This window comes from Hippocampus bargibanti, linkage group LG09, assembly GCF_051943395.1.
Source record: "Hippocampus bargibanti isolate YZ-2025 linkage group LG09, ASM5194339v1, whole genome shotgun sequence".
NCBI lineage: Eukaryota > Metazoa > Chordata > Actinopteri > Syngnathiformes > Syngnathidae > Hippocampus > Hippocampus bargibanti.
In genome coordinates, this window is record NC_142742.1 from 374152 (window position 1) to 399984 (window position 25833).

Below are 25833 nucleotides of genomic sequence, written 5' to 3' on the forward strand. Positions count from 1 at the left end.
AATTTACATGACTAGTCAAAATAAGAACCGTTTTTAGTTTTGTATACAGTGATACCTCAGTTGCATGTACACAGATTTATTGGCATGATATTGAAAATGAACAATAAGAAAGGATCTTAGAGTTTTCCGGGGTAGCGTCCATCTTGTTTTGACGTTCAACGACGAGCTCGGTCGTTTGTCCCAAATTTGTCACTGCAACACAGTTTGTTTCACAACTCGGCCCGCCTTGTCCACGGCAAAATTATAATTCTTGGGGTTGTCCAGCGCTTCCTCGATACGTTGGTCCAAGTTCTCTAACGTGATGAAATTCTTTGCCTCCTCCTGTGAGAAAAAAGAAAATACGAATGGAAAAAAACACATACAGGTAACTAACATCCGACTTGCGACCGAGTTCCGTTCCGACCAAACGGTCCAAAGTCAAAATGGTCGTAAGTCGAAATCCGATGTTGAATAGAGACTTGGAGGCTAAATGACTGGCAAACTCGAGTGCCATCACGCGGTCGATTGCTGTGCGAGAGTGGCATGCTGGCTGGCTGGCTGGCCAAAATTGTCAGACGCGTTGCGGTGCCAGGCGTAGAATTTAAATGTTAAAAATAGGGTCTGGAGGTCGTGGTCATAAATTGAATTGGTCGTAAGTCGGATGTTACCTATATATTGACTGGGGTGAAAAAAGTGTACCTGTAACTGCATAATTTCCTCTTCTTTCTGCCTGATAAATTCTTGCTGTTGTTGTTCTCGCTGGAGATCCTCTTCCAGCTTCTGACGTTCCGCCTCTTCCGTTTCTTTCTGGATCCTCACAGTTCTGGACAAAACAAGATCAGTACAAAAAGAAGAAATGACATTTTCCAACCCTTAAAGACATTTAAAATTTGACAGGTTTAGCCTCCCAAATGCATGGAACGCGTTTTGACCGAAGTTGCAGCAAGCGCAAATTCTCTTGGCGGTTGAATTCCATGAGGTTGCGGTGTTCCTCGGCCTCCTGCCGAGCTCGCTCCTCCGCCATGGAGCCCCTCTCCTCCTCATACTTTGTCCGCAACACCTCCTCCTTGAACTCCAAACTGAAAAAGACGGAAGCGGTCACCTCGCTATCTCTCTGTTAAAATTGCCTGTAGACATTGACACATTTTACAAACTAAAGTTTGATTTTGATCCCCCCCAACCTGTCCCGTTTCTTATTTTTTTCTTTATTCCACAAACAGGTGAATATAGCCATATGCAACAAAAAATAAGATTTCAAATTTAAATGATCACATCGCCCCAAAACACGCGAATTTAAGCTAACGTATTGGTATTTAAAACACTGCGTTTTCAAAGCCATTCGGTGCGTTTAGCATTTAGCATTTAGCATGATCAAATTGAGCGCAACAAGAATCCCCAACAATTCCGTCCGAATCAATCAAAGCGAACATCAGGCGAGCGCGCGTACCGGAGCGCCCTCATGATGAGCTTGTAGTCGGCGAACCTCTCCCGCATGATGACCATCTCCACCGGGTCCACCGGCGGGGGCAGTTTGAGTCGCTCCAGCTTGGACTTGGCCACCGGGTCACGACGCGACTTTCGTCCGCGCTGCGCCTCCACCAGCACGGCCCGCCCGGGCGCCAGGAGTCGGGCGACCCGCACGCTTCGGAACATCTTCGCCGCCGCCGCCTTCCGGAGGTCGTTTGTCAGGCTTATCAGTCGCTCGACGCGGCCGCTATCGAAATGTGAAACGCGTTCAAAAGTGTCACATTGAGGCTGAAGAATAACAACATTCAACGGCCATAGGGGGCGGCCATTTTCTATGTGTGCCTTGTGACCCGGAAGCGATAAACCGGCGCAAGAATTTTTTTTGACGTTTTATCTCCATCTAGTGGTGGCAGAGTGTTTTGCGTACAGAAACAACGGTTAGAATTTTGGGAAACCGAACAGGACCGCTAATTAAGAAGAAATTGTTTGGAATCACCTTTTTGATACGATAGGCAAAAGTAAAAAAATAATAATACAGCGGCTAACGTGAAAATAATGACGTACAAACGTAGCGTGGTTGCATTTCATACTGTAAGGACAAACTTGGCAAAAAAAACTGGCTTTGTTGTCATCATAGCAGAACCAAAAAATGTAGAAGTCGCTTTTAATTCGTTATATTGTGTTTTGTTCTTTATTATGCTAACACAAATGTCCTTTGACTTTTCAGCATACACCCACCACATTCAAATTGGACATCAACTTGGGTTGTTGTTTTTTGTCAATGTCAGAAAAACACAATTGGCTGAAATATGTAGCAAAAAAATACAATAAAAGTTCCTGAGACATGAAACGAACGGAGGATTCATTGTCAACAAAAAATAACGGCACAAATACATAGGACGAGGCACAGAATTAAACTACAATAACGTCTGTTAATATTATCATTAAAGGTAAAAATTGTAAAAACTTCTATTCATAATCTGTCTTTTTTTTTAATACGTACTGTTCTTCTACTACTATACTGTATTCGTTTTCGGACGATGGTGGTTGTTCGCCGTCGTTCGATAAAAAAAAGAGAAGCTCTCTACCGCCCCCTTCCGCTCTGGAGTGCAACAACCACAACATTGAATGTTTTGGAACGAAAACAACCGAATCAATGTGGCGTTGACACGCCAGAATTATTAGAATTCAGTAATGATTGATACTTGGTTATTTTGAGGTGAGTGTGTCAGCGTTTATTAGTTTTTAACTTACTTTTAAGTCACCTTAGCAACGCTGCCTGGATACCGACTGACTAGTGGAGCCGGGAAGCGCGCGTCAAGTTGCGAAAAAAAGAAGCCGTCGCATCAGATGTGTGCCGCTCAACGGTAATCTTGACCTGCAGAATATATTGAATGTGTGTGGTTTTTCTTTTTTTTCGCGTGCTGTCGTCTTGCGTTTACCCGAGCAAGCTGCACGTCTATCTTATGAGGCTGGCGGGTAGCGAAGCTAGCCTAGCTTTGTTGCTAGCCTAGCAGCGTGAGTTATTCACAGTTGGGTGACGCGTTTTAGATGGGCTCGCGTTTTGTGAAGGACTCCAAATCAGATTTAGTGACCCAAAGTCAACACTCAAGCGGCATAGTTGACACGCTTTTCTTGCACGCTCGAGCGACGCTTGTTTCGCCAGGCGATTACGGTTAGCAACCTGTTGCTACTCGGCTAAGTTAGCGACTCGTGTTAAAAAGTGTTTTTTAAAATACTTTTAATCACTTCACGCATCACTTTTCTGCACTTGTGAACGACCGCGACGTCAACGATAGGTTGTAGGATGCCATTATCGCGTCAACACAGTCCTGGTAATATTTTATTTATACGTTATTATTTCTTTCAAACTGAAGTAAATTGCGATGGCTGTGGAAGACAAGGTCAAGTTCTGAAACGACACCAGGACATAGTTCGGAATCGTTTACTCGTTTCCCCATCACAATTGAAGGATTCTGGACACATTGATAGTGGTTTTGAAAGACGCTTACAAATGAAATGTATCGTTATTATTGTCGTCGTTTGACAAGGCGCACTCAATGACGTCATTGTCGTCGCATAATTACCACGTCGTTCAGCTCGACAAAAAAACGCATTTCTCATTTATTCCAAAATTGTCGATAATTTCAGTGTTATTCCGGTGTTTCCATGTCCCATTCAAATGTTTACTCATGAGAATATACTTTTGGTAATAACGTAAAATGTTTTTCAAATAAAATTGGACATCAATAATGGTTGCCGCCATTTTGTGGTCGTGCAGGCAGATCAACACTTTTGGTGGTGTGGCGTGGCGTGGCGTATTTTTCTTATGGTTTGAAAAGGAATATAAATGCCGCCCGATATGTTTTCAGGGCTGAGGTCTCCCAACTGTCCCACGATGAAGACATGAGCCTGTCTTTCGGAACAGCAACAAGGCAAGCGGACAAAGTGGAACGTCTCCAAAGAGGTTCTCATCAAAATGGCAAAATGAAGACCAGCGTTCCGCATTCGCAACTCCGTAGGAAATATTTGGACACTATTTAGGTTTTTGAGGTGGATAGAGATCAGCTCATATTTTGGTGACTTTGCTCAGAATTCCAGGACAGCGCTTTGTCACCGGCGCTCGCCCTGTTGCCCGCCGACGCTGCCCAAGAAGCCAGTGTGACGGAATATTCCCTACTCCAAAAAAGCCATGTGGAATTCCTACCTTTAAGGTAAAATCAATGTTTCCGTTTTTGTTTCCTCTTGTGCGCAACGACGCCACGCTTTCTATTTGTGTGCTTGACTTGCTAGCGCAAGCCCGGACGTTTCTGCCGCGCACGAGTCCGACGAGGGCTCCTTGTCTCAGCACCCCCTGGCCCAGGAGACCGTGATCTCGGAAGGCGAGAGGACGCAGGAAGCCGACGTCAGTCGCGTCAGCCGCGGGCTCGGCGGGACGCGACCCGACGCCGCCAGTGAGCTGTTGCGCCGACAGCTGCTGTCTCGGAGCGACAATTCCACGCCGCAAATGCGGGACGGCGCCGCCGACGTGGCCCGCGCGCGTTTCCTGCCGCATTCCAAATCCGCGGCGGCGACTCCGACGCGGCCGGCCGTCATCCCCCCCGGCGAGGAGAATTCCCAACGAGGTGAGCCGCCTTTTACGTTTGTCATTGGTTTTATTTCTGGCGTTATTTGGAATTTTGGTTTGCTGGTTTTCACTTGAAAATGCTTCATGAAAGAGCTCAAATAAAAAATAACAAAAAGAAAAATCACCTCAAAATTAAATTGGCCGATATTTCAAATTACAGATGGAATAATAAATAATAATAATAATGACTGCAACTCTCCCTATTTATTTATGTGATGGTATCTTCTTGACAATTCTCAACTCCAACATTTCACAAAGTAAACATCCGATAACCGATTCATTTGAAAATGTAAATATAATCCATAAAATGACTTCTTATTTTGGTTAGCTAACATTTATTTCAACAAAAATATCAATTTGATCTTTTTATTGTACTTTTACTTTATAGCAGATTGCTTATTATATCTTCAATAATACATGTAATAATTTATTTACACTTATGTATGTAGTCATTTATTCACCCCTATGTATTTATTTATGTTGGTGTACACATGCACTTAATTAATTTATTTATTTATCTATTTATTTATCTATCAATTTATTTATCTATGTATTTATTTTTATTTCTCTATTTATTTATTGAGCAATTGTTAGGATCTATCTATGTATTTATGTATGTATATATTTATGTGTTTGTTTGTTTGTTTATTTACTTATCTAGGTATTTATTTAATAATTTCTTTCTATTTTTATTCGGTTATTCATTTATCTAACTCTTTATTTTTCCATCTTATTTATTTGGATATTTTTATTTATCTATTTTTCTTGATTTATTTCCTTATTTTTGGGTGGGGTTTGTTGAAATGTGCTACCATTAAAAATGACTGCCAATTGGTCGGCTATTTGTTTTTAAGTTTCTTTTATACTATATTCTGGTTTCTCTCCATGTATTGTTTCTGCGACTAATTTGAATGTTCCTTTCAGTTGTGGATGGCGACGCCTCCTGCGACGCCTCGCTGGATTCGGACGCAATGGCGCTTTCCAAGTTGTCTTCTTCTGCTGTCAGTTTGGAGGCGGACAACTACGCCCCCTGCTGGCCCTCGCGGCCCAGCACGCCGTCCAAGATGGCCGACGTCAACGTCGAAGACGGAATTCCAGTAAGTGAAAATCCCGTCGCGTCAAGTTTCGGGATGGCTCCGGATTGGCCCAGCAGAAAAAGGGGGCGGAGTAGCCAATGGCTCATTTGCATAATACTGCTCTTAATTTTTGTTCACGACGGGGGTGGCAAAAAAAAATACATACAAATATCAAAATAGAAAGAATCAAAAGGCCTCAAAAATCCTAACGCGATCCGGTCTTCTTTGCTAGCATTATCTCCAAAACCTCGGCATTGAGCAGTCGCCGGCCGCCATCTTGACGCCGTTTGCGCCCATCAGGGAGCCGGAATCCTCTCCCACCGACGTCAGCGCCGTTAACGATTCCGCCGGAGGGACGCCAGGGAAAAGCATCCCGTCATCGGAAGGTACAAAAAACAATAGTCCCAAAAAAAAGTCCAATCTGGATTTTCAACCAGAAAGCGGTTTGAAAACCAAAACATTTCCCATTCTAATCAATGTCTGCTTTTTTGTGCAATGCCAATACATCGTATATTGCGCCGTCACCACACGGGTAAAAAGCGAGGCGGCCATATTGCTTCGTTAGTTTGCTTTTGTTCTTCGGGTTGGTATACTTGCCACTAAATTGGTCAAACAATATCATGCCAGAAATATTTGTCATAAAAATAATGATGATGAGAATACAGTCGTACCTGTTTTTTTCGACCATAATCCCTTCCAGAAACCTGTTCGAAAACCAATTTGTTCATTTTCCATATATTATTTTCTCATAATAATAACAATACTACTACTAATAATAATACATTTCATTTATAAGCACCTTTCAAAGCTCTCAACTTTACTTTATAGTGACAGAATAAGTTTTTCTGCTGGTGAGTAGTGGCATCCACACGCGCCAGCGTTCACTCCACCCGGAAGTAACTCAAATAGAGAGAAAGCTAGCTAGCTAGCTAGCTAGCTAATAGATAGACAGCTAATAGATAGCAAATGGCTAGCTAGCCAGGTAGCCAGCCAGATAACTCATTCACTGCCATTCACAAATTGACGGTACTTGGGAATTGAAAATAATATATTGATAATATACATTCCCAAATTAGTTCAGGTTCTTTAGTTTGTTTTTTTGTTCGAAAACCAAGCTTTGACTGTCAAAACTTTAATTAACAACACCAATGTGTCGGTTCCTTTCGCCTTTTATTTGATTGTTGGGTACTCTATCAATCATGCACGCGGCGCCCCCCACAGGCCTGGAGGTGAAGTGATTCAGAAACTGAGTCAAATGAATTTTGTTGTCCTTTTTTTTTTAATTCCAGCTGGCAGCCCCGCCAAAGTCCCGCCTTTGGACTCCAATCCGCCTCGGGGTCACGGTCCCACAGTCCCCAAACCGGGCCAGGATGAGACTTTGGCTCCCCGAGCTCGGTCGTCGCCATCCACGGCGGAGTCGGCGTCTTATTCGGAGCCACCGGAAGAAAGTCCCGCTCGTCCGGCGAGTGGAAGCTCATCCGGGAACCGGTCGGCGGATCGGACCGGCCCGGACCGGTCCGAGCCGGAAGGCCGCGGCGCCGCCCCTCGGCCGCCGTTAGCCGCCGCGTCGCCGCCGCCGCCCGCCGTAGCGGTCCCGCCTCCGGAAGACCGAGAGGACGCCGCCTCCGTGAGCGACGGCAGCGGGCGCAGTTCGCTGACCGTCAGAGTGGCCGAGTTGTTGCGGGTCGGCTCGCCGGATGTCGGCGTCTCGGATCCGGAAGACCCCAAACACAAAAGTCGGACGCTCGCTTCATTTGTGAACATTATTTCAGGTGCCTTTGAAAGTCCAAACCAAACGCGTTGGTGTTTTGTTTGTTTGTTTGTTTGTTTGTTTGTTTTGCCTGGCAGAGCGTTTCATCCGGAATTTGTCCGAGGGTCGTTTTGACGCGTTGGAGTTGGACCAGGAGGATCGGCGACGCATCGAGGAGATCAAAGCCGCCATGCTCGCCAACAACTTTGTCACGGTGAGGACGGACGGCGCTCTTCAACTTCTCGTCGTCTTATCGGAAATTATTATTCAGACATTTCATTTCGAAGCGCCTTTCAAAACTCTCAAGGTCACTGGATCAGTTTTTATGTGGGTGAGCAGCGGCAGCCACATGCGCCGGCTCTCACTCAACCCGCAAGTAACTCAAATAGATGGAAAGCAAGCCAGCTAGCTAGCTAGATTGACAGAGTGTCCCTGAACGCATCAGCCCTTCCCCTTTTGGTGACGTCATTGATGACTTTGCGGCCCCGCCAGAGCGAAAGCAGCACAGACACAGAGAGCGCGGCGGCGCCCGCCCGGCCACTCCCCCTCTTGGAATCCGACCCCGCCCGCCCGCAGAACGCCACGGCTGACGTCAAGGCGCACACGTCCATCACGATCGCCGCCCGAAAGCGGGCCGCCGCTCCCAAGTGGCGACCTCACGCGGGGTTCGTATTTGGACGCAAATTGGACGGTCCGTGTTTTTGGGTCCTCATTTAGTCACGTGACCCGCGTAGGATCGGCGCCGACGGGCCGGACGCGGCGGAGGACGCCGCCGTCCCGTTTGGTCACGTGTCGCGCGCCCACCTCACCCTTTCGCCGAGACCTTCCGAAGCCGCCTCCCGCCCCTCCTCTTCCTCCTCCTCTTCGTCGTCGGCGGGACCCCCCGCCGACGCATTCGTGCCGCTGAGACGCTCGTCGCCCGCCGTCAGCAGCGCGGACGAGGGCGTCGGCCTCTCGCCCAAGTGGGACCAACCGAGACAGCCCGCGTCCGCCGCGGCTCCGCCTCCTCCTCATCATCATCACCTTCATCACCATCATCATCACCTTCACCATCTGCCCGTCGCGGGCAACGCCATGAGGAGCTACACGCCCGAAACACCAGGTAGGAGCGTCCTTGTCACCCTTTCAAATTCAAAACAGCAAACAATAAAAAAATGGATGGACGTATTTGTGTGCGCGCATTTAAAAAGTAAAAAAAATACACATAAAAAGTTCATTAAAAAATAGGTTGATGAATTCGATTGGTATGAATTTAAGAAAATGTGTCCCGTGTGACTTTTGTCTCAATTCTTTTTTGGTTTTCAAACGTATTTTTACGCTGACTTTAGTTGAGTTGAGTTGAGTTCATTTCAAAATCATCATCCCGGCACGTGGACTAAATGTGTGATTTTGTGTCCCCAAGTCAGGGACGTCCCTCAGGCGGCGTCCAGGGGCCCCTCCCTGCGTCCTTACAAGCCTCGCGGCGCCGCCGAACTCTTCTTCATGCCTCACCTTGAAGCCGACGCGTCGTCCTCCTGCAGCACCGTCACCGTGGAGAGCTCGCGCGCCGGTAAAAACAAAACAAAACAAAAGAAAAAAAAGTGTGTAAAATGGCCGGCTCGGCTTTCCCGCTGCCCCTTTTTGCCAAACTCAAGCCACGTTTGGCATCTGCCGCTTGGTAACAAGCACCGCTTTATTATTGATGCGCTGCACAAAGGAGCATTTTGGGAGGGGTCGAGGGGTCGGGGGGGAGGGGCAAGACGGCAAAATGCTCACCCTGTGCGTCCTCAGGTTTGGACGACGACGCCGCGCCGCCGCCGCCGTTCGGCGCCGATCCCGGCCCGGATCGCGGCGTCGCCATCAAGCGCGCCGAGGGCATCTACAGCAAGAGGCGTGCCCCGCCTCCGCCGCCGTTGGTGCTACCGGGTCAGCCGGCGAACCCCGCCCCCACCCGTAAGCCCCGCCTTGACGCGTGCGTTTGTGCCGCAGCCCCCGACGGACGCCGTCACGAAGCCCCCGTGACGGAGCGCTCGAGGGTCGGAGGGGAGGCGCGGCGGGACGGGGAGCTTTTGGCCCCGGGGGCCGCCGGCAGGGAGGCGTGGCTTCTGGAGCAGCTGCAGCGCCTGTCGGATCTCATCCTCGCCACCGGGGGCGCCCACGCGCCGCCTGCGCGGATGCCCTACGACCTGGTGGAGACCCCCCCGGCCAAGGTCAAAAGTCAAGAAATCAATACGTTCAGTAAATGACATCACCTTCAAGACATGTTAATTTATTTTATTGACATTTAAATTGATTACTTTTGTTTTGTTTTTGAATTTGTTTTGTGAAGGAACGCGTCTTCAAATTGGGGCGGGGCATGAGGGGGGGGGGGGGGGCGTTCACTTCATTTTTGGTTTTAGACAAAAATGAAAACGACCTTGATTTTATTGCAGTGACAGAATCACAATTGATCGGGAGCAGTGAAGATGACAATTCATTTTTCTATCTAAATCAAAATAATGTTGTCATTTAATTTGACATATTTTTCCATAAAGTAATTTTAGGAGTGTGAGAATCACAATTTATTCCTTTCAAAATAAAAGCTCATTCAACAAAAAAGAGCAAAAGTGGATTTTTCGAAATCCAAATCGCTTTTTAATTGTATTGAATGTTATGTTATGTTATGTTATGTAATGTTGTAACGATTTCTTCCAATTTTTCTGGTTTGTCTTGTTTTGTGCGGCGGTGCAGGCGTGGCCCCGCGAGTCCCGCCCCTCCGGCGTTCTTTGTCCGGCCGACAGGGACGAGTCCAGCACCACCACGTCCACGCTGGACACGGACCGCCTGGTTCGAGTCTTCGGCGCCGAGCGCGTCCAAAGCGCCAAAAGCGCCAAGGCCTCCAAGTGCGGCGCTCGCCTCCAACAACTTTACGCGCACGTGGCCAAACAACGCCAGCAGTGGGAGGGGCGGGGCTTCCGCGCCGCGCTCTCCCAAACCACACGAGCGTCCAACGTACGTTTGCCCTTTGGGGAAAAGTCCAAAAGTTGTTGTTGTTGCTAGCATGCTTCCTCGCTAGCTACCTAGCTCTCTTTCTATTCAGCTAGCTCAAAATCGAGGCCCGGGGGCCAAATCCGGCCCGCCGCATCATTTTGTTCGGCCCGCGAAAAAGCAAAGCAAACTTGTGGAATTCCTCGCTAATGAGGATAAAGCGCTCCGGACAATGAAAGGATGGCTCGAAAGATGAGCTGGGTAGCTCTCTTGCTAGCTTTCTTTTTATTCAGCTATCTAGTTAATCTGTTGGAAACTAAAATAAGATGAAAGAAAATGGAAACAAGCTATTTTGATCGCGTGACTAAATGTTGTGCCGTGGCGACTTGGCAGGTGATTGGCCCGTCGCCGTCGCCGTTGTCGTCGACGGACTCCTTGGCCGAGACCCCCCGACACGCCATCGCCAACAAGCACCTCAGCAGAGGCGTTCAAGCAGGCCAGCAATAAAAATAATCAAAATAAAAATATGGATCTGCTGACTTGACTTTTTCATGTAATTTTTTTTTCCCTTGAAGGCGAAGTTGACATCGTGTGCGACGCGAGCCGCCTTTGCACGCGAGACGTGGGAACCATGTTCCCGCCTCCAAGGAGCGCGCCCAAAGGTCACGTGACCTCCGCCTCCCTCAAGCAGAAGAAGACCCCAACGCCGCCCAGGTTGCCCAAAGGTGCGTTAGCCAGATTTGAATGTTTATTATTTTTTTTTGTTTGGGGGGGGGGTGATTGCGTTGCGAGCAAAAATGTCCAATCTTACAAAAGTCAAGTTGCAAATGAAAAAGTCAAGACATTTTTGCATGCAATCAAATCAAAATATCACAAGTGACAGGAATAAAAGTGCATCAAAATTATATATAGCAGTATAGCCACGGTTGGCCCCCGGGCCTTGACTTGGACACCTGTGATTTAAGGAATTAGCCAGTGACCGAGTGAGCGACCAAGCTAGCTAGCTAGCTAGCTAGGTCTCTTTCTCTTCTTTTTTGCTAGCTAGAATTTCACAAGTTTGATGAGCTTTTTTGCGGGCCGAACAAAATGATGCGGCGGGCCACATTTGGCCCCCGGGCCTGCACTTTGACCCCCCCCCCCCTTGTAAATGGCGGCGTTTTCAGCGGTGTGGTGGTTCATCCCGCTGGACGACTCGTCCAAGGAGAACCGCCCCGAGGATCCGGACGGGCCCAGCGAGGCGGAGGAGGCGGCGCAACCCGGCCCGAGTAGCGTCTGGTACCACCGCGCCGCCAAAACGCCAAGAGAACCTCTCAGGCCGCGACAGCACTCGGACCAAGACCGCCACCGCGGCGGCGCCGGCGGCCATCTTGCCGCGACCTTCGCAAGTTGCCGCCCGATCACGTCACTGCAGGTTCAACTTCCAACCGCCAAAATCACGCTTTTAATAAGCAGCATAAGATTCTTCGTAATAGTAACAATAGTAATAATAGTGAGACCATTTTTTTAATTTAAAACAGATTCTTATCTTGCAGACAGTATATTGTCGGTAGTGTTCAAATAGCCGACATGTTTCGGCGTCTACTTCCGCCTTTGTCAGCTCTTTTAAATTGGATATCAAGTAGACAGGATGAACTTAATACAACTAATTGTAATAATAATAAAATTAATAATAATAGTAATAATAATAGTAGTAGTAGTAGTAATAGTCGTAATAGTAATTGTAATGTAATAATAGTCATAGTAGCAATTGGATTGGATTTGCCTTTAGTAGTAGTAATAACAGTAATAATAATAAGACATTTAATTTCCATCTTTTGCTGCATCTGAAATGTTGAAATGTGTCTGCGTGCAACGTTGTTGTTGTTGTTGTTTGTGGCGCCCCCTGCAGGAATGTCTGGCCAGGCGACGCCCCGACTTCATCTCGGACTCTCGTCAACGCCTTCAAATGTTGACTTGGCGAAAGATGAACGCGCCAATGGCAGGTCGCCACGTCACTTCTTCAAAGTGACATTTTCATTTCCATGCTTTTTTTGGGGATAAAACAACGGGAAAAATAGTACGAAAAAAAAAAGAATTTCAAAACAAAACCGCACATTTTGGCTCGTGACTAAAATGGCGGCGTATGTTTTACTTGTATTTGTATTTTTGTTGCAGGCAGCGGCGGCATGCCAAGAAGGGCCGTGCCCAGGAAGGAAATGAAGCAGCGTACCAAACAGTAAAGCCCCCCCCCCCCCCCCGACATCCATTCGTTCGCCTGCTTTTGGTGTTTTCCATCTCGACGCTTTTGCGTTTTTGTTTGGCAGGTTGTACGAAGGCCTTCCCGAGGTTCTCCGCAAACTGGAGATGGAACGAAGGGACGCGCAACTGCGATTGAACAGACTCAACCTGCTCATCTACAACAAGGTTGGATGCATGGATGGATAGAGAAATGCCACCAAATCAACATGAACAAAAATAGACAGAAAGAGAGAGAGAGAGATTTTTATATGTAAAAAAAATCAAGACAAAATGACATGAAATGAAATGACCTTTTTTTCGGCATGAATGACGTTGAATAAAAAATCATTCTATGAAAAAAATCATGTCAGGATTGTCAAAAAAAATCAGCTTGTGCCTTGAAAGATCAACTTTTTTTAAGGCATGAATAATGTCAAATAGAAAATGTCCAGTCTTCAAAGTAAAATGAATCCATTCTAGTAAAAAAATAATAATTCATGACAGGATTGAGAAAAAAACATGATGATCTTGCGCCTTGAAAACTCAACTTTTGTTTTTCTTCCAACTTCTTTTCAGAAAATCACCAAACGTCGCCTGGAGAACCGCAAGGCTGTCCCCCATGAAAACTTTTGGTGACTTTTTTTTTTGTCGCTTTAAAAAAAAAAAAAAAAAAAAAGTTTTTTGTAGCATTTCCAATAAAATGACGTGCAGAAGAAATGCGTTTGACAAGCTACACTTTATTGATCGGCGTCTCGCACACAAACTCACGTGATGAAAAGCAAGCAGAGATGATAAAGGCAAATTTGCTTTTTTTGTTTTCCATGCAAAGTGCAAAATGCACGAGGGCGTCGGATTGGATTGCTTTCTGTGTTTTCCTCCCGTGTTGATGTCGCAGTGGACGACGACTCACAGAAAGGTGGCTTCCAACTGAAAGAAACTTGACGTTTCTTCGCTTGGATGTGCAAACTTAGCCTGAACGTGCAAAAAGAAATCATAAAAAAATCAATTGCTCACAAGAAGCCAAAGTGAGACAGACACGGGTCACAAAGCCGCCGGCCGGGTCTGTTCCGGGCGAGAATGAGGGCGAGGAAGGCTCAGTTGCGCAAGAGGAGGCCGTGGACGTGGCGCACTTGACTCTGCGTCAGGAGCAGGCGCTGGACTCGTTCCTGACCCCGAGAGCACGGGAGCGTCACGCGGCCCACCGGCACGCAGGAGGGAGGAGCCCCCGTTCGCCGAACGTACGTTCGTTCGTTCGCACCAATTGAGATTTGCGCCTTTCAAATGGATTCCTCAAACTAAAGGTGATCACATGTTTCGCTTGAAATGTTCTTCATCGCAACATTTGTTGAAAAAGTTGTGGTTAATATTTAAAAATATTTTTGCACAAAACTGATTTTTTTTTGCAAGAAAAATATTTTTGCACCAAACATTTTTTGCAAGAAAAAAAGATGTTAGAAAATATTTTTGCACAGGAAAAACATTTTTTTGTCATTATTTTTTTTTTTTTGGCAAAAAAGATGTTAAAAAATATTGTTGCACACAAAAAACGTTTTTGCAATAAAAAAAATGTTTAAAAAATATTTTTGCACTAAATGGCTTTTTTTACCCAAAAAATGTTTACAAATATTTTTGCACATAAAGATGTTTTGCAAGAAAAAAACCACAGAAAAATATTTTTTGCACAAAACAATTTTTTTGCAAGAAAAAGATGGAAAAAAAATAATTAGTTGCAGACACAAAACAATTTTTTGTAATTAAAAAATGATAAAAGAATATTTTTGCACCAAAGATTGTTTTGCAAGAAGAAAAAATGTGAAAAATGTTTTTGCATAAAGCTGATTTAACAAAAAAGAAAAGTAAAAACATATTTTTGCACAAAACAAAGATTTTTTTTGCAAGAAAAAAACATTTGAAAAATAATTTGGCACCATTTTTTTTTGCAAGAAAAAAAGACAACTATTAGAAACAATATTTTTGCACAAAACAGGCTAGCTATTTACCTAGCCAGCCATCTATTAGCTAACTATCTATTCGCTATATAGCCAGCTATTTAGCTAGCTATCTATTTAGACTTTTTACAAATATTCTATAACATGGATAAATTCAAGACAGAAGAGAAGAAATTTGGTGTGGTGGATGCGCGCTGGCTGACCTTGACGAAGGAGGTGGCAGGAAAGGTGGCGAAATGGGTCGGAGGGCACCCGAGCGCCCGGCTGCGGTTTGACCACGTGCTCTGCAACTTGGCCCTGACACCAAAACGCAGCGTCACACTGTGTGCGTGCGTGCGTGCGTGTCTGTATTTAGACACACACACACAGACATTTGTTTCGGTGCGCCTGTCGAGCCTGTCTCGCAGCGACTGCATGCGAGCTCGCTCTCTGCTCCAGTAGTTGAGCACTCGGTGTCACTGCAAGGATCAATACTTCATATTTGCTGATGTTAAAATAAATAAATACATAAATAAATAAATAAATAAATAAATAAATAAAAGGCTCATTTTGCTATTTTAGCTCATTTTGCTATTTTTACAAAATCTTTACAAAATGTGCTATTTTTACAAAAAATATACAAAATTCACAATGTTTTTATAAAATGTGCTATTTTTACAAATATTTTACAAAATGTGCTATTTTTACAAAATGTGTCCACGATTTACAACATTTGCTCTTTTTACAATTTTTTTACACAATTTACAAAATGTGTTATTTTTATTAAAAAAATACAAAAGTTATTTTTTTTACAAAATGTGTTTTTACAGATTTTTACATAAGGTGCTATTTTTAAATTTTTTTTTACACAATTTACAAAAGTTTCTATTTTTACAAAATTTGTCCACAATTTACAAAAGTTGTTATTTTTACAAAAATTTGACACAATTTACAAAATGTGCTATTTTTACAAGTTAATATATGGACAAAATGTGCTATTTTTACAAAGATTTTTCAAAACTTGCTATAAAAAAAAAAAAAAACTACAAAAGTTGCTATTTTTGCAAAATTTGCTATTTTTACAAAGATTTTACAAAATTTGCTATTTTTACAAAATGTGTCCACAATTTACAAAAGTTGGTATTTTTACAAAAAATTTACACAATTTACAAAATTTGCTATTTTTAGAAAAAAATTACAAAAGTTATTTTTTTTTACAAAATGTGCTATTTTTACAGATTTTTTACATATGTGCTATTTTTACATTTTTTTACACAATTTACAAAAGTCGCTATTTTTACTTTTTTTTTTACACAATTTACAAAATTAGCTATTTTTGCAAAAAAATTACAAAAGTTAATTTTTGTACAAAATGTGCTATTTTTACAAAGATTTTACAAAATTTGCTATTTTTACCCAAAAAATACAAAAGTTGCTGTTTTTACAAAATTTTCTATTTTTACAACGATTTTACAAAATTTGCTATTTTTATCAAAAAAATACAAAAGTTGCTATTTTTACAAAATGTGCTATTTTTTAATTTTTTTTACAAAAGTTAATTTTTGTACAAAATGTGCTATTTTTTACAAAATGTGCTATTTTTTCAAAAATTTTACAAAAGTTAATTTTTGTACAAAATGTGCTATTTTTACAAAATGTGTCCACAATTTACAAAAATTGCTATTTTTACCAACATTTTACACAATTTACAAAATGTGCTATTTTTACAAAAAATATACAAAATTCACAATGTTTTTATAAAATGTGCTATTTTTACAAATATTTGACAAAATTTGCTATTTTTACAAAATGTGTCCACGATTTACAACATTTGCTCTTTTTACAAAATTTTTACACAATTTACAAAATGTGTTATTTTTATTAAAAAAATACAAAAGTTATTTTTTTACAAAATGTGTTTTTACAAAGATTTTACAAAATTTGCTATTTTTACAAAATGTGTCCACAATTTACAAAAGTTGGTATTTTTACAAAAAATTTACACAATTTACAAAATTTGCTATTTTTAGAAAAAAAAATTACAAAAGTTATTTTTTTTACAAAATGTGCTATTTTTACATTTTTTTTACACAATTTACAAAAGTCGCTATTTTTACATTTTTTTTACACAATTTACAAAATTAGCTATTTTTGCAAAAATTTTACAAAAGTCAATTTTTGTACAAAATGTGCTATTTTTACAAAGATTTTACAAAATTTGCTATTTTTACCAAAAAAATACAAAAGTTACTATTTTTACAAAATGTGCCATTTTTTAATTTTTTTTTACAAAAGTTAATTTTTGTACAAAATGTGCTATTTTTACAAAGATTTTACAAAATGTGCTATTTTTACAAAATGTGTCCACAATTTACAAAAATTGCTATTTATACCAACATTTTACACAATTTACAAAATGTGCTATTTTTCCAAAAAATGTACAAAGGTAAAATAAAAGGTGACTAAAAATCCCGAATGATCTTTTGATGCCGGTTCACTGTCCATCGTCATCGTTGTGGACCCGACTTGAGCTTTTGACGCCATTTCCCTCCCACCCTCTCCTGCTCGACAGACTTTCCACCCGAGGCATCACGCACACCCCACTTTGCTGGTTTCATTCCTACCTCTCTGATCGCTCACAATGTATCCAAATCAACTCGTTCACCTCACGGTCCTCTCCTGTGTCCTCTGGTGTGCCCTATAGGGCCTAAACTACCAGTCAGACTTTAGTTTGCTGATGAAGTTTCTTGGATAAGAAGCCAAACGTCCGACGCCTTCTAAGAAGTGCAGATGAAGAAAACTTTTCATCGTTAGCTATCTATTAGCAAACCGGCTTTCTATCTGAGTTACTTCCAGGTTGAGTGAAGGCCTAGCTAGCTATCTCGCTTTCTATCAGACTTACTTAGCTATCTATTAGCTGTCTATTCGCTAGATAGCTTTCTATCTCAGTTACTTCCGGGTTGAGTGAAGGCCTCGCTAGCTATCTATTAGCTATCCAGCTTTCTATCTATTTGAGTTACTTCCGTGTTGAGTGAACGAAAAAATATGTTTTTCTTCTTGCCACGTCCATAAAAATAAATCGTTAATCTCGTAATGTCTAAATGTGACGTTTGGCGCCATCTTGTGATTGTAACTAATGATCCAAATTAGCATCGAATTGGGGATGCACTTGTCACGTAAGGTCATGAAAGAGTCGTTTCATGACTGGAGAAAACATTTAATCATAAAAGCGTTATTCGGCATGTGTAAAACGATGATTAAAAGCAGCCAAGCGAATAGAATGTCATATCGATATATCTATTTTCTCAGTTATTGATCGACACTCAAAATCGACGGCGCTTTTACGATCAGAAAATAAGCGACATGACAGTTGTGGGCTTGTCGTGTTTGATTTGTATCATTATTGAATTGACCAAAGACGTCGCGTTTCGATGTTGGCAGCGGTCCGAAGGCGGACGCTCCCGGCTAACTCGTTAGCCTTGATTAGCTTCCCATTGAAAAGCGAACGCGCGACCACAACACGAGTCCAAAGAGCTCGCGGTTCCAGCGAATGGTCTTTCGTACGCGGAGCGAAGCGGCGAAGCGTACCCGACTTTGTCCGAAAATATCGTCAGCTGCTCGGCTCGGACCACTGGCGTCCTTCCCCGGAGGGAGACCGGCCGACTGCGCTGAGGTGTCCGAGCAGGTGCCTGACTGACCGCGGCCGCCGGGCTCCCACTCCCACGAACAATGCGGCCACGAAAGGCCAATAACATGGCCAATAAAAGAAAGCCATTTTAAAAAATGGAGTAAAGCTATCCTTTATTCACAAATGATAAATATTGATACAATATGCAGTCGGGCTCTATCCCATCCCAGATGAACAACATGAGAAACCACTCAGTTGAAGTCCTTAAATATGGATTTTCAAGCCCAAACCAAACACACAACATGACGGAACACCATGTTTCAAACTAATGGAATTCTTGTCAAAATGTCGAACGGTAATCATGTCACAAATGACAGGCGATTTGTTGCCCTGAGAAAAACATTCAAACAAAACAACAACAACAAGAACAATAACGATGACGTCAAGCCCCTAACATTTTCTTCACCATGTAACCGGGCATGTTGTAGAGGAAAAGCGCCAAAATGGCCAGAACGAGCAGAGCGCAGACAATTTTGATGGTCAGCCAGCGGTACTGGTCGCATATGAGGTGCTTGGCTGCCTTTAGGGGGATCAGGAACCACAGGAGGGCGATGTCTGGTCGGCTGCATGGGGAGACACGAAGACCGAAATTCTACCATTAGTACTTATCAAACACTATCATATCAATATATTAGCTTTACTAGTCAGATGAGGTGGTCGAGAGGTTAAGGTGATGGACTGCTAAGCCATTGTGCTCTGCATGCGTGGGTTCAAATCCCATCCTTGTCAATGTTGATCTTAAGGATCAACTTTTGAAGATTAGTAACCACTGAAGGACCAGCGTTTGAAAACTCTGCTGTCCAGTAAGACCAGACAAGACCTCCAAAAGGGATGTTTGGTGACAAGTTCCTTCATACTTTGGTTTCTCCAGTGGCTCCGGCTCATTGCGTCCTTCGCCGGCCGGGGATTTCTCCGCCTCCTCGCCGGTCAGAAGGTGAAGTTCTGCTTCCACTTTGCCCTGGAATGACAATCGCGACCATGGTTTGCAGCAGGAGAGTCAAACGAACACAGCAATGGGAATGACAGATTTTGACAATGCTTTGAATCAGACTCTGGTTTTCTGGATTGAGGACTGACTGACTCGAGAGAACAGATACGCCCAAAAATTGCAGATGCGGATGAGTTGCATCGACGGAGCAACGAATCAGATGGTTGAATCGGTTGATTGACTCGGATGAATCAGATCAAGAATCATAGGAAACGTCGCAGAACCTGAAAATTTGCTTCGATAGACGCAACAGAAATACAGACAGGATTTAATTCAGGACTCAAGGTAGCAGAATCGTGGAACCATATGAAGGTCTGCTTGCTAAACCTGACAATCGCAGAATCCGGTGATTCTGTCAGAGTCGGAGGTGTCACTGGAAACTCAGCAGAATACTCGAATACTTCAGGTGTTCCTGAGCACGAGCAGCGGTTATCCTACCGTGAGTTCAAACTCGTCTTCGTCATTGCGGGCCACGAAAGGCCACCATCCTTTGATCCTCTTCTGCTTGAAGATGGATACAGTAGGCACGTCGGCCTCGTTGGTCACCATCTCAATGGTGCACTGCTTGGCCGTCTTTGCACCTCGAGGGAAACGGTTCAGGTCCAGCTCCATCGCACCTGTTTTGGCATGTTCACGCGTCGCGGGCATTGACGAAGCTTCGCCGTACGAAGAATCGGTCCGAGTGATTACCCAGGAAGTCATCGGCGGAGAAGTGGTCGGCGTCCCACACTTGCAGGTTGAGGCGGGCCGGTATCTTGTACACGGTCTCGTCCCAGGCGAACATGGACTCCTTCTTGGAGATGACGATCTTCTCCTCTGCCATCAGGTAGTCGAAAGGGTAGACGAAGCGCCAGTTGAAGTTGCCCTCGCCGGTGATGGAGTGGTAGTGGACGTCCGTGTCCTGCTTGTCCTCCTGCTGACCCTTGAGCCAGCTGGACCGAGAGAAAAAAAATGGACAACCCTCCATTATCCGAAGCGCTTGTTCCTGATCATAACAAACAAACGAGATGGTGGCTCGTTTGGAACCAGAACAAAGTTACCCTCTGACAAATATGTCGCTGGATTTCTCTCCGGTGAAAATGTCGTCGTCCTCCAGGAGCACCTCATCCGTGTTCCAAATGATCACCCGCAGCTCAAACCTGAAGAGGAAACCAAGTGACTTCCATCCATGCGGCGACCGATCCTTTTTTTATTTGCATGATGAGAAAAGTCCAAATATGTTTGTTGTCTACTTCTTTGGTTTCCGGGGTGCAATGTCGAGGGCGGGGCCAGGTGGCGTCATGTCCTTTGGGAACATGTCCACCCACATCTCAATTCTGCCCTGCAGATACAAAGTGAACGCAAAATTGAATTGATCGACCAAAGCTAACGCTAAATGATCCAAGATGGAAAATGAGGGATGGTTGACTTGTTCGATTCCCGGTTTGTCCGGGTGCAGGAGCGGCCTGGTCTCCACGTGTTCCGGCACCAATTTGCAACCCGTCCGCGGGATTTCCTCCCAGTGCCTGAGCACAGTCAGCGCCAGGTGCTCATTGGTCTTCTTCTTCAGACCTGACCGCAATGACTTCGTCCTTCAGTATTTCGTACATAGACAAACGCGACAGATAGACGAGACCTTACCGTTCTCATCCTCGATCTCGGTGGACGCCAAGAAGACGCGGTTCTCCACTTTGACCCGCCCGCCCGGACCGTAGTGAGGACCGTCGAGTTTGCCGTCCTTGCAGAGCTTGGCCAGGATCTGCGTGGGCTTCATGGGGTCTCTCCAGATGTTGTAACCGTGGCTATGGAGGACAAAATATAAAAGCCTGGACAACGCAAATCTGGAACGGGGGAAATCTATGCAGGGACGGACGGGGTTAGACTGAGCTTCGGTATTCTGGGCAGAACCCTAAACCCGGCCTTCCAAAGCTGTGCGACTTGATTTCGAAATACAGTGATACCTCAGCTTACGAACTGAATTGGTTCCCAGAAAGTGTGTAAGGCGAAAGGTCCGTCTGCCAAACATTTATTTCCTATAAGAAACCATTGAAATGACAATAATCCGTTCCCGGGTCCCCATAAAACTAAAATCCTAAAAAAAGCCTTAAAACTCCACAAAATAGACCTTATTTTATGTATAATAAATGTACTATTGTATTGTAATGAAAGAAATAAACTGTACTGAATAATAAAGTCGTTTTATTTACCATTGTGATGGTTGTTGATGTTGTTGCCTCTTGACGATATCCGAGTGAAGTTGCCGTGCTTTCTCTGCAATAATACCCTCACTCACACGGTCCCCTGCTAGCTGCTTTTCATTCATCCAAATCAACAGACGTTTTTCAACCTCTTCTATTGCCTGAGACCGTTGACACAGAAACACCCTTAGCCACACGTAGCAATGGTCCACTTAGCATACTGGTTCTGGGATGCTAAGTCACACAAATGCACACCTCGTCGGTGTTTTTCCATGATCTCCTTCTTCTGCTCGACAGTCATTTTCTTTAATGAGCTTCTTAATTTTAACACTAGCCGCAAATTTAATGTTCGTAAGGTGAAAAGTTGGTGAGCTGAAGCGTTTGTAAATTGAGATATCACTGTATAAGAAGATGAATCGGCGGCGGTTCTTTGATCAAATGAACCAAAATAATGTCCCAATTGTTGGACGTGGTTGTCATCAAGTCTATTTTCAATCTGTCAGCTCTATTCCAGAACGGCCAGAGGGCACAGAAAGACAAACTCCCATTTCCACGCGAGCGTACGGAGGCTAGCGTTAGCTCACATAGCATAGGTAGCGGTGACGCCGCAGGTAGCCCTGTGCTTGCTGTAAAAACGGTTCTCCAGGTCCAGCTTGGTCTCGCCGATCAGGTCGTCGGTGCCCACCAGGTCCCAGTCGTAGATGGACACGGTGAGGGTGGAGTCCATGGGGAACGTGGCCTCCATGTCAAAGGACCTGCGGGACGACGCGGTGAGCGCTGCGACAACCATTATTTGTCTTTTTTTTTGTTGCTAAGTCAGACATTTTGTCCGCACTTTCCAAATAGTGGATTGAGTTGCTTGGAGATGTAGTTCTCCTTGTCCTTCACTTCATTCTTTCCGAGTTTGATGACGATGTAAGGATCGGCTTTGCCGTTGATGTCCGCTGGGTGAAGATCGGTTGCCTGTCGCCGCAGATGTATTTGATCTGTTTCACATGCTAGGCGGCCTTAAACGACGATTCTGATCAACAATCCCGTGGAGGCCGACTCACCCTGATGATGTAAACCCGCACCAGGACCACGATGGGGTCGTTATGAGGGATGTTCTGAAACATTCCCATGTTGGAGTCCAAGTCTCGGGGTAGCTCGTCGGACACTTTGTACATGCACAGGGATCCCTTTCGTCAAAATAAATCAATCAATCAAACAATCAATCATCATAATTTGTACCGTGCTACGAACATACACAACTTTGGGGATTTTTTTTTTTTTGTGTGTGTGTCTTAGATTTATTCCTCTGTGAATTTTGGGACTTTTTTCACCATCCTCCCTATTTATTTATTTATTTATTTATTGGTTTGTTTGCCTTTTATCTTCAATCACACATTTATTTGTCCATTATCTGATTCAGTTATTCTCAGATATAAAAAAGTATCGATTACCATTGATTATTATTGTTTTGTTGTTGTTGTTGTCGTTTTTTTTGAAGATGCTGGTAGAAATGGTCTTACTTTGAATTTGCCGACAATCCTGTCTTCGTCCGTGGTGTTCTGGTCGTCGTCGTCGCCTGCTTTCCCCCTGAAGAGGTTGAAACTGTGCAGCCAGTCCTCAAAGTTATCAAAGGCACACTCCAGTTCTTTGGGGTACACCTTTTGTCGGACAAAAAAACAAAAACAAACGGAATGAGAGAGCGAGGCGAGTTGAATGACACGACACGACACGACACGTTGACGTCGACGTTGACGTCGCCTACTTTGAGCTCGTCCAACTTGGCCTTTTTCTTGGCAGCCGGGTCGCCGGTGGCCTTTTTCTTGTCCTTCTTCCCTTTGACCCTCCTGAAGCCTTTTGCGGCAAAGTCATCAGGTTTGATGTCTGAATTAGACGTGATGTTGATGACCAGGAGTAAAAAGAAAAGAGAAAGGGCAAAAGGAGGTAAAAAAAAAAATGAAAAAAGGAGAGCGGCACTCAAGACATGAATTCTAACATCAAAGTTGTCAGCGACTATTCAGTGGGCAAAAATTAAGCGCACTAAAGCTGAACAAATATAGCAATAAATTAACAAATATCAATATAAATCAATACACAAATAAAAGAATAAATAAATGAATGGCTATGTCAGCAAATAAACAATTAGCTATATACATTAATAAAATAATAAATGAAATCAAAAGCGATATAAAAAAAATAAAATAATAAACAAACATATCAATAAATAAATGGCTATATAAATAAACACATAAACAAACAAAAAACGAAATAAATACAGATAAACTAAATAGACATATCAAAATAAATGGCTATATAAATAAACAAACAAATAAATACATACATCAATAAGTGCCCATACAAACAAACAGCTATACAAATAAATCAAAAAAAGACTAAATGAAATAATAAATAAAAGAATAAAGGAATAAATAAAAGAATACATACAAAAATAAAAGAAGGAACAAATAAATACATGGCTACATAAATAAAGAAACAAATACATAAATTAATACATCTATATACAGACACATACATAATAAAACAAACAAACATATAACGAACTAAATAAATAAATAAACAAACAAACAAACAAACATATAACTAACTAAATGAATACAACTTTATATTCAACAAAAGTATGGATTGTAAAATGGCTACAGCTAGTATTCAAACGTTGAACATTTCAAACTGTACTCTTATTTTTATTTAAAATATTAATGAAATTATTGATTGATTGATGTGTGTATTTATTTTTCAAATTGTTTGTACCTCCAGCATCTGCAAAGTCAGCGTCTTCTTTGTCTTCGGAATCCGACAGCGCCCCCTCTTGACCCTTTTGCGCCTAAGAAGAATGACGATGAAATGAATTGCCAAAGCCCAAAAAGTGTCTGTCATCAATGCGAAATGATGAGCAGGAAATGAGTGCTGACCTCTGCCAGGGTCTCAATGGAGGCAAAATATTTGGACCACCAGTCCAGGACGCTCTCGTCCAGGCCGTCGTCTTCCAGGTCGTCGCCCTTCTTCCTCTTCTTCCTCCTCCCTTTCGAATCCTTATCGTCGTCCTTTCCAAAAGAAAATTTTAGAAAATTCAGAAAAAAAATATTGCAAAAAACATCACCATTTTAGATTTTTTTCAATTAGAACGTCTACATTTCAAAAATATATTTTTTCATGTTCTAAAATTGCCATTTTAGAACATTTTTACAAATTTAGAAAATCACCATTACAGATTTATTTTAATTAGAAAATCATCATTTTAGAAGATTTTTTTAAACATTTTGAAAATCGCCATTTTGGATTTTTTTTTACATTTAGAAAATCGAAAAGTTTTTAAAAATTTGGAAAATCTCCATTTTATATTTTATTTAAAAACATCAACATTTTAGATTTATTAAAAACATATAGAAAATTACATTTTTTTATGAGAAAATCTCAATTTCATAATGTTTTTTAAAATGTGGAACGTCATCATTTTAGCGGCTGCCGCTGCTCACCCACAGAAAAACTTAACCTGAGACTGTGAAGTGACCTTGAGAGTTTTGAAAGGCGCTTAAAAATGAAATGGATTATTATTATTATTATTTCGTTGAGATGAATTTTACACCCATACTTCATGTTAAGGTAAAGTCGCAGCGGTTGACTCACCTCCACCTTCACCACGGCATCAGAGCCCTACAACAACAACAAAAAAAAACACAATAGACGAGACATGATTCAAAATGATTTATGACTTGATTCTTTGAATATTCTCACGAAAGAGTTTGACTTTTTAAAGAGCGATCGATGGCTATCAACGTTCTAGGACAACTACGACTTTTTGGCTGCTGGATTTGATCGGGAGCGCCTTCCTGAAGGGAGTCGCTGGAAAAGGTGGTGGGCAGGGTGCCAAGGGTCCTGTCATGATAAATACTTCATGTCGATTTATGATCATTCCTTTTTAAATTTTAGCTTTATTCTCACATGATGCTAATGTTTAAATGCAGGTATTTTTTTCTCAACTTTTATTAATGACTGTATTTCAACATTATTCTTTCAGGTGTAGATTTACATTTTTTTAATCTGTCACGAAAAATAAGAACATTTTACCGAATCTAATTTCACCACTGTGTCCACCTTCCTAAAATTGGGCTCAGGTTCCATGTTGACCACGATGATTTCCTCTGAAAGACAAAGACACCCCAAATTAACTCATTCATTATATAATTAAGATTATAAAGTGCTTTAATTGCTGGAACAAAGCGCTAACATGGGCAAAAGGGAAATTCTGCCCCCATGTGGAAGGGAAAAAACATTAACAGAGGTCTGGCCAGCGCTTTATCAGCACACAAGCAAGAAAAATAAAACCCGAAGCGTTAGAAACCTTTAGACTACCTTCTGTCATCAGAAAAACGAGTTAATTCCTAAGTTATATGGGTCTGAAGTGAAATGATCTTGAAATGGGGGCGGCTGTACAAAAGGTAAATGATGCCGCCTTGTGGCAGGGGAAAAAGATTGCCAGAGGT

General features: G+C 42.9%; 3 protein-coding genes across 4 annotated transcripts in view; 1 reads left to right on the top strand and 2 right to left on the bottom strand.

Annotated features, from left to right (window-relative positions):
- Window positions 1-60: 60 nt before the first annotated feature.
- mrps26 (mitochondrial ribosomal protein S26) lies at window positions 61-1797 on the bottom strand. The gene is made up of 4 exons (XM_089004274.1): window positions 1427-1797; window positions 912-1058; window positions 679-802; window positions 61-321 (listed from the first exon to the last, which is right to left on the bottom strand). Exons 1-4 carry the CDS (start codon window positions 1630-1632, stop codon window positions 190-192), a joined length of 609 nt encoding a protein of 202 aa, XP_088860400.1. The 5' UTR covers window positions 1633-1797; the 3' UTR covers window positions 61-189.
- Window positions 1798-2548: 751 nt separating this feature from the next.
- alms1 (ALMS1 centrosome and basal body associated protein) lies at window positions 2549-13738 on the top strand. Its single transcript, XM_089003961.1, has 22 exons — window positions 2549-2813; window positions 3819-3964; window positions 4040-4160; window positions 4240-4571; window positions 5498-5670; window positions 5882-6035; window positions 6939-7385; window positions 7498-7613; window positions 7892-8064; window positions 8134-8501; window positions 8802-8948; window positions 9170-9304; window positions 9368-9588; window positions 10109-10369; window positions 10739-10841; window positions 10921-11070; window positions 11509-11756; window positions 12234-12327; window positions 12500-12560; window positions 12649-12748; window positions 13139-13194; window positions 13392-13738. The coding sequence occupies exons 1-22, from the start codon at window positions 2797-2799 to the stop codon at window positions 13447-13449; spliced, it is 3681 nt and encodes a 1226-aa protein (XP_088860087.1). The 5' UTR covers window positions 2549-2796; the 3' UTR covers window positions 13450-13738.
- LOC148893147 (otoferlin-like) overlaps window positions 13396-25833 on the bottom strand; it is a 28445-nt gene continuing 16007 nt past the window's right edge. The window contains exons 26-44 of one of the 2 annotated variants that reach the window (XM_089003960.1): window positions 25418-25491; window positions 24977-25003; window positions 24262-24393; window positions 24101-24173; window positions 23097-23215; window positions 22855-22992; window positions 22396-22521; window positions 22179-22306; window positions 21928-22098; window positions 20787-20947; window positions 20575-20717; window positions 20399-20487; window positions 20207-20305; window positions 19857-20098; window positions 19605-19783; window positions 19036-19136; window positions 18079-18741; window positions 14715-14969; window positions 13396-13534 (exon numbers count right to left, since the gene is read on the bottom strand). In XM_089003960.1, coding sequence (XP_088860086.1) covers window positions 18561-18741; window positions 19036-19136; window positions 19605-19783; window positions 19857-20098; window positions 20207-20305; window positions 20399-20487; window positions 20575-20717; window positions 20787-20947; window positions 21928-22098; window positions 22179-22306; window positions 22396-22521; window positions 22855-22992; window positions 23097-23215; window positions 24101-24173; window positions 24262-24393; window positions 24977-25003; window positions 25418-25491 — 2183 coding nt within the window. In that variant the 3' untranslated portion in view covers window positions 13396-13534; window positions 14715-14969; window positions 18079-18560. Of the gene's footprint in view, window positions 13535-14714; window positions 14970-18078; window positions 18742-19035; window positions 19137-19604; window positions 19784-19856; window positions 20099-20206; window positions 20306-20398; window positions 20718-20786; window positions 20948-21927; window positions 22099-22178; window positions 22307-22395; window positions 22522-22854; window positions 22993-23096; window positions 23216-24100; window positions 24174-24261; window positions 24394-24976; window positions 25004-25417; window positions 25492-25833 lie in introns of both variants that reach the window. The other variant, XM_089003959.1, reaches the window with a different exon arrangement.